Genomic DNA, 16674 nt, shown 5'->3' on the forward strand with positions numbered 1-16674 from the left:
CTACTCTAAGACAGTGATGGAGCCTGTGGATCTACCTGACAAACACTGGAGAGAGGAAGATGGGAGAGGATGGCTGGCTGGCAAGGAGGCCAGCTGGCAGACACTGGCTTTGATCTCTTCATGGCCTCACCTTGTCTGCCCAGAAAGGACAGACTGATCAGGAATAAAAGACCAAGGTCCCTGAGCCCGACTACAGGGGCACCTTGAAAAGCTCAACTCCAGGCAGGAACCCTGAGGGGAACGAGCAGACAAAGGAAAGCAAGAGGCTGAGCCCCTCGGCACAGTCAAAGGACCACTAAGAAGTGAGCCCTGGAGTCCGAGCTTGTCCAGTGGGCAGCTTCTGCCCCAACAGGGCAAAGCCGACCCTGAGCCCTCATCAGGGAGGGGACAAGATGCTTTTCCAGCACAAAGAGCTGCCAGCAAAAACACATTTAGGAGGGACTGGTGATGGTGGTGGCTCTTCAGGGAGAGTGCACCAATCTAGACGCCCCCAGTTCCCAGTTCCCAGTTCCCGGGGCCACTACCTGCTCGGGAGGTTGGCTTCAGTTCCAGGCTTTCCTGATCCGTGGCATCCAGGATCCTGTACTTGCTTTTCCTCTTAGGTTTTCCTTTTTGCCTGAAAAACACAATCCCCTGCTCAGGAAAGAGGTTCTGTGTGAGGTTCAGGTAGCCCACCACAGGGTGGCAGCCAGATTGCATGCAGAGCCCTGTCTTGGGGGATGCTGCTTAATGGAAGGGCTGTTTCTCCTTGTTTCTCAGCTGGGAAAGGTAGCAACTGTGATTTGTTATTCAAACAGTCCTCACCAATTTGGGAAAAGGTAAAGGAAACATTATCATTTTATCATGGACTCACCACTCCACAGTGGCAATGAAGGAAGGATAGATGGGTTAAAAATGTAAATAAAATGACACTCCTATGCTTGAAGGGTAGAGAGTGGAGGAAAGCATTAAACCAGCAAAACGTTGTTAATGGTGGTTGTCTTAGGCTGGTGGGAATTTTTAAAAATTCTTTTAATTTTCTAAGTTTTATTGTGAGATTATATTGCAGGTTGAATCTCAGTTCTGCCATTTATTGACTGTGTGTCCATGGAAAATGTCATTTTCCTGAGAAAAGGCTGTTATGCATATTAAAAAAGATATTACACCTATAAAATGTATAAAGTGTTATACAGGGGTTTCCCTGGTGGCGCAGTGGTTGAGAGTCTGCCTGCCAATGCAGGGGACACAGGTTCGAGCCCTGGTCTGGGAGGATCCCACATGCCGCGGAGTGACTAGGCCCGTGAGCCACAACTACTGAGCCTGCGCATCTGGAGCTTGTGCTCCGCAACGGGAGAGGCCGCGACGGTGAGAAGCCCGTGCACCGCGATGAAGAGTGGCCCCCGCTCGCCGCAACTGGAGAAAGACCTCGCACAGAAACGAAGACCCAACACAGCCAAAAATAAATATAAATAAATAAATTTATAAAATGTTATACACATTTTATACATTTTTGCTTGGTACACAGTAAACATAGAAATGATACCTATTATTAATAATTAAAAACATAATAAATGTTACCATTAAATATTGTAAGACTAGATAGGAAGACTAAATGAAAAAACCTAAATAAAAATAAAACTAAATTAAAATAAAAATTTAAATTAAAAAACTAAATGAAAGACTTAATCATGACTAACCTAAGTCTACAATTATGTAAAAACATGTACACGCGAGAATCCCAAACTGAAAGGGAGGCAGACAAATTAAGAACCCATGTGCTACAGCTACATGTAAAAGAATGAAATCAGAACACTCCCTAACATCATACACAAAAATAAACTCAAAATGGATTAAAGACCTAAAGGTAAGACCAGACACTATAAAATTCTTAGAGGAAAACATAGGAAGAATACTCTTTGACATAAATCACAGCAAGATCTTTTTTGACCCACCTCCTAAAGTAATGAAAATAAAAACAAAAATAAACAGATGGGACCTAATGAAACTTCAAAGCTTTTGCACAGCAAAGGAAACCATAAACAAGACGAAAAGACAACCCTCAGAATGGGAGAAAATATTTGCAAACGGAGCAACGGACGAAGGATTAATCCCCAAAATATACAAACAGCTCATGCAGCTCAATATCAAAAAAACAAACAACCCAATCAAAAAAATGGACAGAAGACCTAAATAGACATTTCTCCAAAGAAGACATACAGATGGCCAAGAGGCACATGAAAAGCTGCTCAACATCACTAATTATTAGAGAAATGCAAATCAAAACTACAATGAGGTATCACCTCACACCAGTCAGAATGGCCATCATCAAAAAAATCTACAAACACTAAATGCTGGAGAGGGTGTGGAGAAAAGGGAACCCGCTTGCACTGTAGGTGGGAATGTAAATCGATACAGCCACTATGGAGAACAGTATGGAGGTTCCTTAAAAAACTAAAACTAGAATTACCATAAGACCCAGCAATCCCACTCCTGGGCATACACCCTGAGAAAACCATAATTCAAAAAGACACATGTACTCCAATGTTCATTGCAGCACTATTTACAATAGCCAGGTCATGGAAGCAACCTAAATGTCCAACGACAGATGAATGGATAAAGACGATGTGGTACATATATACAATGGAATATTACTCAGCCATAAAAAGGAACCAAACTGGGTCATTTGTAGAGATGTGGATGGACCCAGAGACTGTCATACAGAGTGAGGTAAGTCAGAAAGAGAAAAACAAATATCGTATATTAACGCACATATGTGGAATTTAGAAAAATGGTATAGATGAACCTGTTTGCAAGGCAGAAATAGAGACACAGATGTAGAGAACAAACATATGGACACCAAGGGGGGAAAGGGGTGGTGGGATGAATTGGGAGATTGGGATCGACATATATACACTAATATGTATAAAATAGATAACTAATGAGAACCTGCTGTACAGCACAGGGAACTTTACTTAATGCTCTGTGGTGACCTAAACAGGAAGGAAATCCAGAAAAGAGGGGGTATATGTATTCATAAAGCTGATACACTTTGCTGTACAGCAGAAACTAACACAACAATGTAAAGCTATACCCCAATTAAAAAAAAAAAAGAACCCATGTGCTAAGGTGGTGAGGCTGAGGTGTGGAGTATTAAAGGCCACACACCCTAGAGATAAGAGCCAGGTCCACACCCCAGGCCCTCCCACTCCCACTCCAGCCACAGCCACGTTTTCCAGGTGGCAAATCACTGCAGTGACAGCCTCTCAGCCTAAAGGAGTGTGCTTCTGCCCTCAGGAGTGTCAGAGGTAAGGAGAACTTTTCTGTGCATGCCGTGGGTGGGCCATGGCATGTAACAGTGACGGGAAGGGAAGAAACCCAGGACGCAGCGCCCTCAATGTAGAAGGTGCCAGATACCTCTCTAATGAATAAATATGTAATTAGAAGCCTGAACAAACTTCCAGGCAAAGTCCATCTTACCTCTTACAACAACAGATTACAGTCCAGGAGAGGATTCCCAAGGCAACAACAATGACAAAGGAAGCAATGATAACATATAACACGCTCCACTCTGCCAAGAGAAACAAAATATTAGGGCAGTGAAGAGAGAGGCTATAAGGGAGGTCTGGGCTGCCCACCTTGGGCAGGAGATGGCTTCGCTCTGTAAACAAGGAGGCCCCCGGGGCTCCCCAGGGAAGGTGAGACTTTGGAGTTAAAGGCAGCTGAAACTTTAAACCTTATGAATTGCCCCTGTTTTCTAGCTGGTGCTCTGAGACCCTGGGGCAGTGGGGCAGGTTGTAAGGAGCTTTAACAGAGGGAAAGGGGGGAATGGAAACCTACGGGCTTCCATGGGGCCAGAGTAGGCACTCCAAAAAGACAGGAGGCCTTGCAGCTCGTCTGATTTAGGCTGCATTTTGTAGTTGGTTTGATTTAAGCTTGTTTCTTCTTAAACAACTGCTTCAGGGAAATTCCCTGGCAGCCCAGTGGTTAGGACTCAGCGCTTTCACTGCCAGGGCCCAGGTTCCATCCATGGTCGGGGAACTAGGCAACTAAGATCCCGCAAGCTGTGCTGCGAGGCCAAAAAACAACAAAAACAAAAACAAAAAACTGCTTCAGAGCTTTCCTCTAACCTTGAGCGAGTGTGGAGGAAGGAAGTAAAAGTCCTCTGCAAACAGAAAATACGCAAAGTTCTTCTCCTTGCTTTTGCTCATCTGCCTTGGAAACACCGACACCCACCCACTCAACTCAGAGCCACATTCAACGCCAAATCAGCTGGCACAGTTCCAAGCAGAAAACTCACCACAGTTGCTATCTCCATCCCTCAGCTGCACCTTGATGAAATTCTCCATCCAAAAAGGGTCACAGATACAGCGTTTGGTGAATGAATCACAGTGGCCATGGTCAGAACAGTTCAACTGGCATGCTGAAAGTAGCAGGAAAGGGAAAAAAGTCAACGGGAGTCAGAGCCGGGGGTTGACCAAATTCCAGTGCCCATGAAGATACGAAGGGATCCCCTGCTCAATGGCCTGTGATGACATTTCCTGGAGATCTGCCCCAAGAACCGTTATAGCTGGACACAGTGCCCATTATTATCATCACGGATAAAACTGGAGCAGTTAGAAAGGCTCCAGATTGTTTTTACTTGCTGTTTCTCCACATCAGCAGTTCTTAATCTTTCATGTCCCACAGACCCCCTTCTCTGAATAATTGCCAAAATAAAACACATAGTATTACAAAGGAAGGCAATTATACTATACATGTTTTTGAAGTATTTAAGAATACAAAACTTTAAAATAATATGTGTCTTTATTAAAATATTAAGTAACAAGATCTAGAAGTGTGTCTAACAACTGTCATAATTTTGAAGTGGTGATGAGTAAAAATGCTATTTCATTATGTAGTATGATACAAAATTATCTGAGATTTCTATTGCCTTAAAGTCACATGTTCTGTTAATACTAACTGAAGTTTCTTGCCTACCTTCATGATTGAGGAAAACAATAAATTTCAGTTAGAGGTTCGTGAAAATAAAGATGTAATTTTTTCCCCATTCAAACTCACAGCCCCTCTGAATGCTATCTCAGGGGCCCATGGAAGGTTAAGAAGCTCTGCAACGAGTCGAGACTCTTTCAAAAAAAAATGGTAGTTGAGGCAAGTGATTATCTCCTTGTTCCCAGAGAACAGGAAATGAAGCCCAAGGACAGCAGGGACTGACAGGTGAGCTGTGGACACTGGGTGGACTCTCGTTCCCGACTTCCCAGAATTACTCACTGACAGTATTGATTTCCAGGGCTCTGAATATCAGAAAGTCTGCCTTTTGCTTCCGCAGCTCACTCTTGAGCATCACTGCCACCTCATGGCCTTTGAAGATCTGGTGAGGAGGCTCATTTTGAACAAAAAATACCATCTTGGTGCTGCAGAGACACGCAACAGTATGAATGAGCTGAAGCTGCCAACACGATAGCAGTAGCTATCATTTGCTAAGTGCCTTCTGTTTGTGCCAGACCCTGTGCTAAGTGTTATACACATCCTCTCACAGGAAGCCCGTGAGAAAGGGGTCATCAGCATCATCTCCATTTTATAGAGGACAACATTGGGGCTCAGAGGGGTTAAGTAACTTGCCCAAGGTCACACAGTTAATTATGGCAGAGCCAGATCCCAACCCTGATATGTCTGACTCTAAAGCCTATGCTTTCAGAAAAGGCCTAAGCTGCCCCAACTAACAAGAAGACCTATTCCAAAAGGTAACTGGAGGCCAGAAAAATGGGGATTTGGTTATGGGTACATCCCTGCTGTTAGCCTTTTAACAGCTAAGAGTGTGGTGCTGTTGGGTTTGTGCCTGAGTTATCTGTAAGACAAACCACAGTGCTTTGTAAAATATAAATTGTTGGACAGCATCAAAGCATTATCCATAGGTCAAAACATAGCCAAAATGATCATTACTACGACAGCAACAATAAAGACCCTACACAATGGTGTGGCCAGTGCAAGATTATGTTATTCTAGGCCCAGAATCTGTTTGCTTTCTGACCGTCAATTTCTGTCCAAGGTAGACCATGTCTGAACTCACTTCTGGGTGGCACAAAATCTGTTCTCTCTGTCTTGGTCTCCATTTTTGGCAGCCTGCTTCGTGACTCCGTGTTAGTCTCACAAACTGAACTTTCCCAATCAGTGGGTCACACTGGGTTTATAGGTGAGCCCCAGGTATTGATCCCCACAGCACACAGGGTGGCTGGGTGGGACCTGGGTATCCCAGAGGCCCTGGACCAGCTGCTTCCAGTATAATTGTCTATTTATCCCAAAGTGCCATATAAACAGCATCATTTTCTATGGGTGGATTGACATGAAAGTTTGGGAAGCCCTGTCCTAAAAGACTTTTAAAAGCTTGCTGCATAGTGAGGCTAACAATGGGGTATTATAAACTCCAGAATCAAGAAACAAACCTTTTCCATAAAAGATTTGTGGTCATTTCTCATATATACACTACTACATATAAAACAGATAACTAATGAGAACCTACTATATAGCACAGGGAACTCTACTCACTGTTCTGTGGTGACCTAAATGGGAAAGAAATCTAAAAAAGAGTGGATATATGTATATGTATAACTGCTTCACTTTGCTGTATAGCAGAAACTAACACAACACTGTAAAGCAACTATACTTCAATAAAAATTAATTTAAAGAAATATGTGGTCATTTCTCATATTTTCTCCTAGTTACCTAATTCATGCTTACAGTTTCAATTTCTGTCTATATACAAATAACCCTCAAATCTTTGTCTCCTCTTCCTATGTCCCTCCTGAGTGACCAAATCTGTATCTGCAAATGCTTGCTAGAATATCTATACCAGATCTTCCACAAGCATCTCAAATCCAAAATGTTCCAAAATAAACTTATAATAATCACTAACTCATTATGTGTTAGAGACTACACAAACATTATCTTATGTAATCTTCAACAACCCTGTAATATGGGTGCTAGCATTTTTATAAGTGAAGAACGGGTTCGGAGAGGCGCAGTAATCTGCCCACTGTCACAAAGCTGCCACTAACAGAGCAGGGCTCAGAAGCCAGGTCTGCCAGGTGTGAGGCCCATGCTCTTTCCCACTGTAATACACTATCTCCCTCCAATCATATCTTCCTCCTGAATTCCTCAGCTAAGCCAATCTAGGCCAAGCCCGAAACCCAGAGTCACTGCGATGCTTCTCTCTTCCTCGTGTCCCAGATGCAGTGACGGCAAGTGTGCAAGCAAACCCTTCCGCAATGCTCTTACCCACACTCTCGCTAGTGTCTTCCACTGTTTTGTCCCAGCCAATTCCCACCAGCTTGATCGATCCCAGCAGTCACCTTCCCTTTTCCTATTCCCAGGCTGCTGAGCAGAGGTTAAAAAGAAAGTCCTAAACATCATGCTGTCTCTGACCCAGTGAACCCTGACTGCATATTAGATTCCCTGGGGAGTTTTAAAATTTTAGGTGCCCAGACCTCACTCCAGACCAACTGAATCATAATCTGTGGGGGTGAGGCTTGGGTAATGGTATGTTCATAAAAGCTCCAGGTGATACTATTATGCAGCTGGAGTTGGGAATCGCTGCTCTCACCTCATGTCTCTAACCTTGGTTGAGACCCCAATATTGCTCAAAGCCAGCATCCTTTCCTGGAGCTGCTGTTCTCAACCTTTACCACTTTCCTCAGGCTGCTCACCTCATTCTCACCTCCTCAAAGCAGATGGCCTTGCCTCCAGTTTCAGAGAAAAAACAGGACGTTGGTACCAATACTCTCAAATTTCACCCTTCTCTACTTCTGAATTCACCCATAATAGCACATCTTCCCTCCTTTCCTCCTACCTCCAGGGAAAGTCCTGCTCCTGCTCTGCCCACAGCCAGCGCCCCAGACCTACCTCCATTTATAACCCGCCTCCCCAGTCTCCACCATCTACCTTTCCTCTGCACCTTCCCCTCAGTCTATAAAAATGTTCAAGTATTTCCTATCTTTAAAAGGTGTTCTTCTGAGCTTGTCTCCCATACTGTTTTCAACACCAAGCCTCTTCAAAGAGGCATTATACTTACCATCTCTGTATCCTCAAACCATGAAAAAAATTTTCTCCCAGCATCTAAGTAAAATGATCTCACTATAGTTCTGATGATCTACTAACTACAAACCCAAAAGCCTGTTCTGCCTGCTCACCACACCTGTCTCTATAGCACCTGAATCCTTTGGCAGCCCCCCTTACTGCCAGCTTGTCCCTTAACTGCCAGCAGACCGCTCCCACCTGGTTTTCCTCCCATCTCTCTGACGGCTGTTTCTTAGTTTCCTTTGCTGGCCCTTCTTTCCTTGCCTCCCCCTTAAATATTGATGTCCTCCAGAGCTCTGTCCTCAACCCTCTTGACACTCCCCAGTGTGACTCATCCGTCCTCATGGCCTTAATGCCTGCCTGTATGTAGTGACTCCCTATCTCAGGCCGTTCCTTCCACCTCAAGTTCCAGCCTATACGTGCTACTACCTGTCCCTATGTAGCCCATAAGATACCCCAAATAAAACAGTCAAAACTGAACTCATTATCTTTTCTTTGACACCGGTCCCTTTTGCACCCCTGGTCTGTTAATGGCCTTCACCACCTATCTAGGCATCCGAACAAAAGTCCTTGTATTTGATGGCTCACTCACTTTCATTCCACAAAGGTCACCAAGTCCTGCTGATTTACCTCTGAATTTCTTTTAATTTTCTCTTCTCTTCTGCCATTTCCACTGCCACTACCTCAATTCAGGTGTTATCACCTTTTTTACTAGACTAGTCCAAAAGCATCCTGATTGGTCTCCCAGCCTTTGGTCTCTCTCTACTGTTTTTTTTTTTTTTTTTTTTTGGCCGAGCCGTGCAGCCTGTGGGATCTTAGTTCCCCGCTGTGTGCCATGCGGGATCTTAGTTCCCCAGACCAGGGATTGAACCTGCACTCCCTGCAGTGGAAGCGCGGCGTCTTAACAAATGGACTGCAAGGGATGTCCTGATCTCTCCCTATTTTAGTCTAGCCTCCACACTACCGATCTCCCTAAGGAAAAAAAAAAAATCTAATATCCTTGCTTCAAAAACAAAACAAACAAAAAATTCACACATATAAAACCAACTAACTTGAGTCCTCCTATCCAAAGTATTAAAACTAAACTGCTTGGCTTGCTTATGACTGTTCTCAGTCTACAGAGCCAGCCTTATTGTCCCCCATATCCTAGGGCCCAGTAAATGCTCTGAACCCCAGGACTTCTTCCAGAGGAAACTCCATACTTTCGTACCACAGGACCATTGCTCATGCTGTTCCCCTATTCTGAATTTCCTCCTAGTCCTTCTATGCTTGATCAGTGCAAGTTTTACTTCTGGAAAATCTTTGGACTACCTCAACCCTCCTGGAAGAATTAATCGCCCTTGCCTGTGTCTCCATGATTGTGTTACCTGAAAACTGGGTTCTCTACGTGGTGTTGAGCCAAAAGACACAACCAAGCCAAAAACGAGGAGAAGGAAGACTTTTATCACTTGCGGCAAGTAAAGAGAACACCGGGATCTTTCCCAAAGCAGTGTCTCCGTGAGCAGCAAAACTGCGGAAGCTTTAAGCTCAGGGTACATGCATATTCGTGAAGGGGCTTGAGCAGAGGAGAATTCAGCATAGAATTGGGACAAAAGTCAACAGAGTCCAAGCTTTAGCTGAGGGTCATGAGGGTCAGAAAAGGTCGATATCATCATTCCTTAGGTTCCAGTTGATCTGGTTGTCGAGTACTTCAGGCTACCTTTACCACTGAAACAGAACTGGGAGTCTTTACAACTGATTTACTATTTTTGCTATTGTTACTTCTCTTGCGTGAAAAGAGTCATTTGTTCCTGCATTCTTTTTTGTTTTGTTTTGTTTTGGCCACACTATGCGGCTTGTGGGACCTCAGTTCCCCAACCAGGGATTGAACCAGGGCCAAGGCAGTGAAAGCCTGGAATCCTAACCACTAAGCCACCAGGGAACTCCCTGTTCCTGACTTTTTTTTTTCCCTTAAGATCATTCATTACTGAGACCTGTTCAAGGGCAAGTACTGTGGCCAGGCTTAGGTCACAAAATGGCTTAGGCCAAAAATGGCTTTGCTTACGTCAAGAAAGCCATGCCTGGTTCTCTTTCCCTGGGGAACCCCTACACTATCTGCTTACAATAGCACTTATTCTGTCAAATTCACCCTGTACTGATGCTATATGTTAACTTGATTATCTCCCCTACTAGACTATGGTCTTCAAACATCATAGACCTCTTCTGACCTTGCACCCTGCTGCAGTGTCTAGTACAGAGCCCATTACCTGTACTAGAAGAGTACATTTCTTCTTCATTAAAAAAATGAACACCATGAGTGGTTCCTGGTCAGAGAGCCCACCCTTCTCTACCTACCCACACTATTTCTCAGCTCAGTCAAGAAGCCCAGGGGACCCCCTGGTCTTTCCTTTTCTCCCCCCATTCATTGCCCAGCTACCTCTGCTCCGTGTACGGCTGAATCTTTTGCACAATGATGTCGGAATCCAGCACCCCCAGGAGGACCCCAATCTGGCGGATGAACATCCCCTTCAGCCTCTCAGTTAGCTGACTGACGTTGACATCCAAGATGATCTCCACCAGGTTGTTTTTCCTGGGATCTGGAAAGCATGTGGATCAGTCATGGCTTTAGAAGTAGGAGAGTTAACATAGACCTGCCACTGTGCATGTGCTCTGGCCCAGGAATGTGGTGAGAGCATTCAGAAATGCAACTGCCCTCCTTCAAAATGGAAAGGCACAACAGTGAATCCCCCATTGCTTTGTCCTCGTCCCCAGCAATCTGGGGCTGGCTTGGAGAGCTTCAGAAGCATTCCTGGTCTCTACACCGACCTGGCAATTACCACACATGTGCTGGGGACCAGGCCGAAGTGATGGGGTTTAGTGAAGGAAGTGGGGAACAGAGAAACACTTCAAGGTTTATTTTAAAAGTCTCTGCCCAGTTGGCTTTGCTGAACTCTCCAGGCCAAGTGGCAGGTATCTAGCAATCTCTCCTGATCCAATCTGATTTTCAGTAACTTGCTGTACTTTGTCTACAACAATGGGAGGGAAATTTTCCATCTCAACAATCTTATGGGAATGCATCTGCCCTACAGTGTTGAAAACCATAAACACAAAGGAAATACAGGCGGCCAAGAAACAAGGATTTCCTTAAAACAACATCACAGCTGGACGATGTTTTTACAACTCTAGAACTATAAGACCATTGTGCTTTACACTTTTGATTAAGTCCTAAAGACTATTCTACACTTGCAAGTTAAAAGTGACTATTCAGAATACCTATTCACGTACTTGGATGCACCATTTGCCTGTCCTGATGTATAATTTATATAATTAGTAGACTATCTGTGATCTGATTTTAAACACAGAAGAGACTTTACAGTGTCTTGGCTGTTGTCCTTCCGAGAGGTAGGACAAGGACTGGAAGACCTGCCAAGATCCCTTCCCATCCAAGACATCTGTACATTAGCTTGGCCTAGATAATAAAGAGTAGGTTTAAAGTTAGTACCTTCTCATCAGTTGTTCAGGAATTTATAAAGCTCTACCTCACCCTGTACTCACTTCCTCCCTATTACCAAATTAGCCTCGATACAAAACAAAAACATGGTTCTATTTAAGAAAGAAATTTTATTTCTGCAAATCTTAAAAATGTAAAGGATGCCAGTTACTTTACCTTCCCTGGGGGTTGTCAGATAAAGCCTGAGGCTCAACTTACAAAAATAAATCATTTTCTGCAGCTGGGTGCTGATAAGACATCATGACTCAAGTTATTCCTGTGCTCAGATTCCCAAAGCACACTGAGTCCTCTCTCATCAGTCACACGTAGAGAAAGTGCTGGAGTAGGGGCCCAAAGGCCTGGCTCTGACACAACTGCTGTGTGAAGCTGAGCAAGCCCTGCCCTCTCTGAGTTTCTGTTTCTCCATCTGAGCTAAGTAGGGGGAGGTCCGTATTTCTGCGTGGGTAGGAGAGGTCTTGTTAGAACAGAAAGTCTCTAAGGAGTTCTTAGCTTGGGGGTTCTAGATTTTTTTAAAGCTGGATATGCCATCTGGCTCTGTCCATGCTGGGGGAAGGGTCTCAAGATCGAGGCCCTGCTAGGCTGATCCAGCAATTCCACTCCAACCCCTCACTAAATGAACTCACCAGGTTTCACCTCCACAGTGGTCCGGTCTGTGTCACTCTCACCCTTCGCATCAGTCACTTTCAGGTGAAATGTGTAGGTTCCCTCGACCAGGTTGGAAAGAAAGAGGACAGGGTGGTGGTCAGAGTGATTTAACACCTCCTGTGGGGTTGAACGACATGGCTGTGTGGCAGAACAAAACCACACTCCTTTCGTGGAGTCAGCTGTTGCATCTGTCATAACTAAGTCCCCTCTGGGCTAGACGGCTTTGACTCGGGGCAGTTCCTGCCCTATGATGGCACTACAGCCCACAGCAACCAGAATCAGGGAAAAGAATCACATTCTGTTCCACACTAGCTTGAGGGGTGACCCTAAGCAAGTCATTTAACCTCCCTGGATTTCAGAGCACAATCCAGGTTTGACATAAGAGACCGCTTGGTTAAAACAGGTACTGGAGTGTTTAGCTCAGCCTCCTCTCCTCATCGCACCACACTGACCTGTGTAGCTCTCCACCTGCTGGCACACTCACCCCTGCAGCTGGGCTCCCTTCGTCTCGAGTCCAGAGGTAGTTGACTATCCCCTTGTCATCTGAGGACTTGGAGCCGTCCAGCTCTGCCGTGTCTGTGGGCAAGGTAATTACCACATTCCCAGTTATCTTGGCTGTAGGTGGTTTGTTCATTTCTAAACAAAGAGAAACCATGGAAAAAAATGTAACATTCAGAAAAAGAAGAAATGCTTCTCGTGATGCTTATAAGGAAATTAAACTTCAAAATTATCTTAAATGGAGAACTGTTTTAAGTGCTTATCCATGCCAGCAACTAACAGTGTAGAGTTAACGCCACCAGTGCCACAGGTCCTGAGGCTCCAGTCCCACCCAGAGAAATGTTCCCCTGACATCAGTACAGTAGAAGGCACAAGTATAGTTTCCTCTTGTATTCTCATAGCAGCCTCCCCCAAAGGAATCCATTTCTCTGCTTGGGGATATATGATGATTGGAAACGAAGGCCTAAAGTGGATTAAAGCCCTGAAGTTCAGGTTTCATCAGCTGATACCACAAATTATCTTCAAAATATGGCTGAAAATGTTATTCTCTGAACATCTTTTTTGACTCCTTCCTTAGCACTTTAATAGAGAAAAAGAAGAGCGACACTTTTCTTATTCTGGGCCCCACCTGCAGCTCTGTGTACTCAGTGTGTGCTCTCTACTCACTGAGTTCAGTATACTGTGTTTGGGGATCACCTGCATATCTGATAGTTTTTCCTACCATCAGCTTATAGACCTCTCCCAAGACCATCACTGATCACTGTGCCTGCAAACCAGAGCAAGGCCAATCCACTTGTGCTCAGGTTGGCCTCAGCGTGCATGCTCCTAGGATGCGCATAGGAAGCTACAGTGCAGGGCAGTCATTCTAAGGTCTGACAGCAGGTGTCACTGTAGCCAGCAGGAGAGTCACAGAAACCCCAGCAGCAGAGGCAAAATAAAAATACAGGGCTTCCCTGATGGCGCAGTGGTTAAGAATCCGCCTACCAATGCAGGGGACACGGGTTCGAGCCCTGGTCCGGGTAGATCTCACATGCCACGGAGCAAGTAAGCCCGTGTGCCACAACTACTGAGCCTGCGCTCTAGAGCCCGTGAGCCACAACTACTGAGCCCAAGTGCCACAACTACTGAAGCCCGCGTGCCTAGAGCCTGTGCTCCGCAACAAGAGAAGCCACCGCAGTGAGAAACCTGCGCACTGCAATGAAGAGTGGCCCCCGCCCGCCACAGCTGGAGAAAGCCCTCGCACAGAAACGAAGACCCAACACAGCCAAAAATAAATAAATAAATAAATTAATTAAAAAAAAAAAAAAAGTCGAGGGCTTCCCTGGTGGCGCAGTGGTTGAGAATCTGCCTGCCAATGCAGGGGACACGGGTTTGAGCCCTGGACCGGGAAGATCCCACATGCCGCGGAGCAACTGGGCCCGTGAGCCACACCTACTGAGCCTGTGCGTCTGGAGCCTGTGCTCCGCAACAAGAGAGGCCGCGATAGTGAGAGGCCCGCGCACCGCGATGAAGAGTGGCCCCTGCTCGCCGCAACTAGAGAAAGCCCTCACACAGAAACGAAGACCCAACACAGCCAAAAATAAATAAATAAAATTTATTTAAAAAAAAAAAAAGTTGCTCACTCAAAGGCTGTTGTAGAAAAGCAACTAACAGCTACCCTAACCTCTAACTTCCTTCCCTACTTTGTCTCTAATCAGTTTCTGCAACCAAACAAGAGATGATGCATTCTTCAGTTATCTGACCCAGAGGCTGCTGCACCAACCCAAGGCAGTGAGGTACCTTCTTTGACAATGACATTCACAGAGCTCTGGCTTTGCAGGTTCCTCTCATCCTTGACGGTCAAGGTGAACACGTAGGTTCCCACTTGCAGCCCAGTCACAGTGGCGACACTGCTGTTAGCATTCTCAAGCTGTACCCCGTCAGGTCCCCTGGACAAAGAGAGAAACCAGAGGGTGGAGTTGTACCTGTCTACTGCTCTCCTGTCCCCGCAGGAGCAGACAATTATTGCCTCAGCTAAGACATGAACTATTGTTTCTCACACCTTGAGAGGGCATGTTTAAAAATATTCCATTTGGACAGAGTGTCATTTGGCCCCAAAATACAGGCTACCTGCTGATCAGAAAATTCCATTCACCAGCTTTCAAACATATCTAGCCTTATCCTTTGTAAGAGCTTCTAGAACATTCAAACTCTTTGCTGCTCCAGTAAAAGGAAGAAAGTGCTCTGAGCAGGTCTCTGATCAAAAGAATGATTTAAGAGTGATGTTTCTGAAAAGCATTTCTGGCCCAGTGGTTGGTTCAGCTCTTGCCAGAAAAGAAGCAAAATGCATTTCTTAATCACATGCCAAACTCCCTCTTGCTGAAAAGTCAGGGAAAGGAAGTGGGCCAAAGCTACAGAGGAACTCTCCGGGAAAAACCATCCTCTTCTTAGCAGTTCTACAGGCAAAACTCCCTCCAGCTCCTGGACAGGGGCCACAGAGGACCCAGGATGCCCCGTAGCTTTCCTTCTCCCCCGTGGCCTCACGCTGCAGCAGGTGAGCGAGCTCTGGGCCAGCGTGTAGGCACAACACTGCACATGTACCAGAAAGCCCTTCTGCTCAAGGGTCAAAATGCCTCGGAGCTTTTCTTGACACTGCAGGACAACCAGAGAAACCTGTAGACTCCCAGGTTTTGCTCTGTTTTGTTTTGCTGTTTAAATGTATAACCCTGACCCTAGCAGCCCCCTCTTGAAACAGATTCTCCTCCAAGAAACTATGCTAAGGATTATTTCTGCTGTAAACACTAATAAAACTCAACTAAAAGGTTTATCTGCTGTATCTTCAATAAACAGTTATAATTAAAACATGCTGGGTTGAGGAAAATTAGGTTCTCCAAAAGATAGAAACGAAAGCTAAGGAAAATCTTTTCTAGAATCCAACTCACTAATCGTAAGTCAAGTGCTTTTACAAGTCAAATTACAGCCCCTCCCCACCCATCTCTAACATCCTAGTCAAAAACAAAAGCAAAAACAAAAAACCCAGTCTGTCCTATGGTTGCTACCTTTGGAAATTGGGAATGCTTTTAACTCTTCCTTGGAATCGCTTCCTGTGGGATCCTGCATATAATCTGAGTTCCATTTGTTATGGTTTAAAGGAGCTGAAAGAAACTGTGAGAACCAGGAATGGTTCGATTAGGTAATTCCAATTTAATTAGTATTATTTTGGTTATTGCCTTTGGCCTCTGGCTGACATAAATGGTATATGGTATCTTCAAGGAAACAATAACAGAGTAATGCTTTCATTTTGGAAATGAATTTTCAATTCTTCTCAAGAGCTGCTCTGTCCCATCCCCCTGACAGCCTTACCCAATTAATTTTGAGCAACAGTATTTTTCTGCTCCATTACCCCTTCCATCCTGCCTCTCAAGTGTAATTAAACTATGCATTTCAGCAAATGGATTGTACCTGTAAAAGCACCAGGACCACAAAGTACTACCTGGGGACAGCTAATGGTAAGCATTCTTTTTTTTTTTCTTACAAAAATTATATTTTTCTTAGAGTTGAAGTTTGGGATTGCAGATATTTCTTTCTCAGTAATCCCCCTTGGATAAGCTAATAAGAGAAAGTAAACTCTTAAAAGCAAATAAAACCTTGCTCTTCAAAGGTCTGGAGCCCTTGCATACATAAGGATTTTGTGTCAATACTCACTGTGTTTTTTCCCAGAGATATGAGATAATTTTCTGATCATCTGAGCTTTTGCTGCCATCCAGGGTTGTGCTATCCATGGGAAGGGTCAGCTCTTTATCTGGACCTGCATCTGCCTGTGGAGGCTTGTTGTTTTCTAGAAGACAAGAGACTTGGAGTTCAAAAGCAGGCAGTCCCGCTGGGAAAGGAGAGGAACCAATTGGGACATATGTTCTGGAAGCCTCAAGGACTCTGCCTCTCCACTCATAGAACTGTCAGATACTGTGTGAGGTAAGGGTATGGTCAGGGAGCTCGCATGAAGAATATAAGAC

At 44.8% G+C, this 16674-nt stretch overlaps 1 protein-coding gene across 10 annotated transcripts in view; it reads right to left on the reverse strand.

The window, feature by feature from the left end:
* KIAA0319L (KIAA0319 like) overlaps positions 1–16674 on the reverse strand; it is a 120445-nt gene that overhangs the window by 7084 nt on the left and 96687 nt on the right. For 6 of the 10 annotated variants that reach the window (XM_036845573.1, XM_036845532.1, XM_036845555.1 and 3 more), the window contains 9 exons: positions 16367–16499; positions 14462–14610; positions 12669–12820; positions 12163–12301; positions 10466–10625; positions 5248–5390; positions 4277–4399; positions 3457–3547; positions 525–616 (listed from right to left, as the gene is read on the reverse strand). In XM_036845573.1, coding sequence (XP_036701468.1) covers positions 525–616; positions 3457–3547; positions 4277–4399; positions 5248–5390; positions 10466–10625; positions 12163–12301; positions 12669–12820; positions 14462–14610; positions 16367–16499 — 1182 coding nt within the window. Of the gene's footprint in view, positions 1–524; positions 617–3456; positions 3548–4276; positions 4400–5247; positions 5391–10465; positions 10626–12162; positions 12302–12668; positions 12821–14461; positions 14611–16366; positions 16500–16674 lie in introns of those variants that run through there. The other 4 variants (XM_036845582.1, XM_036845588.1, XR_005019183.1 and 1 more) reach the window with 4 other exon arrangements.

The sequence above is a fragment of the Balaenoptera musculus genome, chromosome 1 (assembly GCF_009873245.2).
Source record: "Balaenoptera musculus isolate JJ_BM4_2016_0621 chromosome 1, mBalMus1.pri.v3, whole genome shotgun sequence".
NCBI lineage: Eukaryota > Metazoa > Chordata > Mammalia > Artiodactyla > Balaenopteridae > Balaenoptera > Balaenoptera musculus.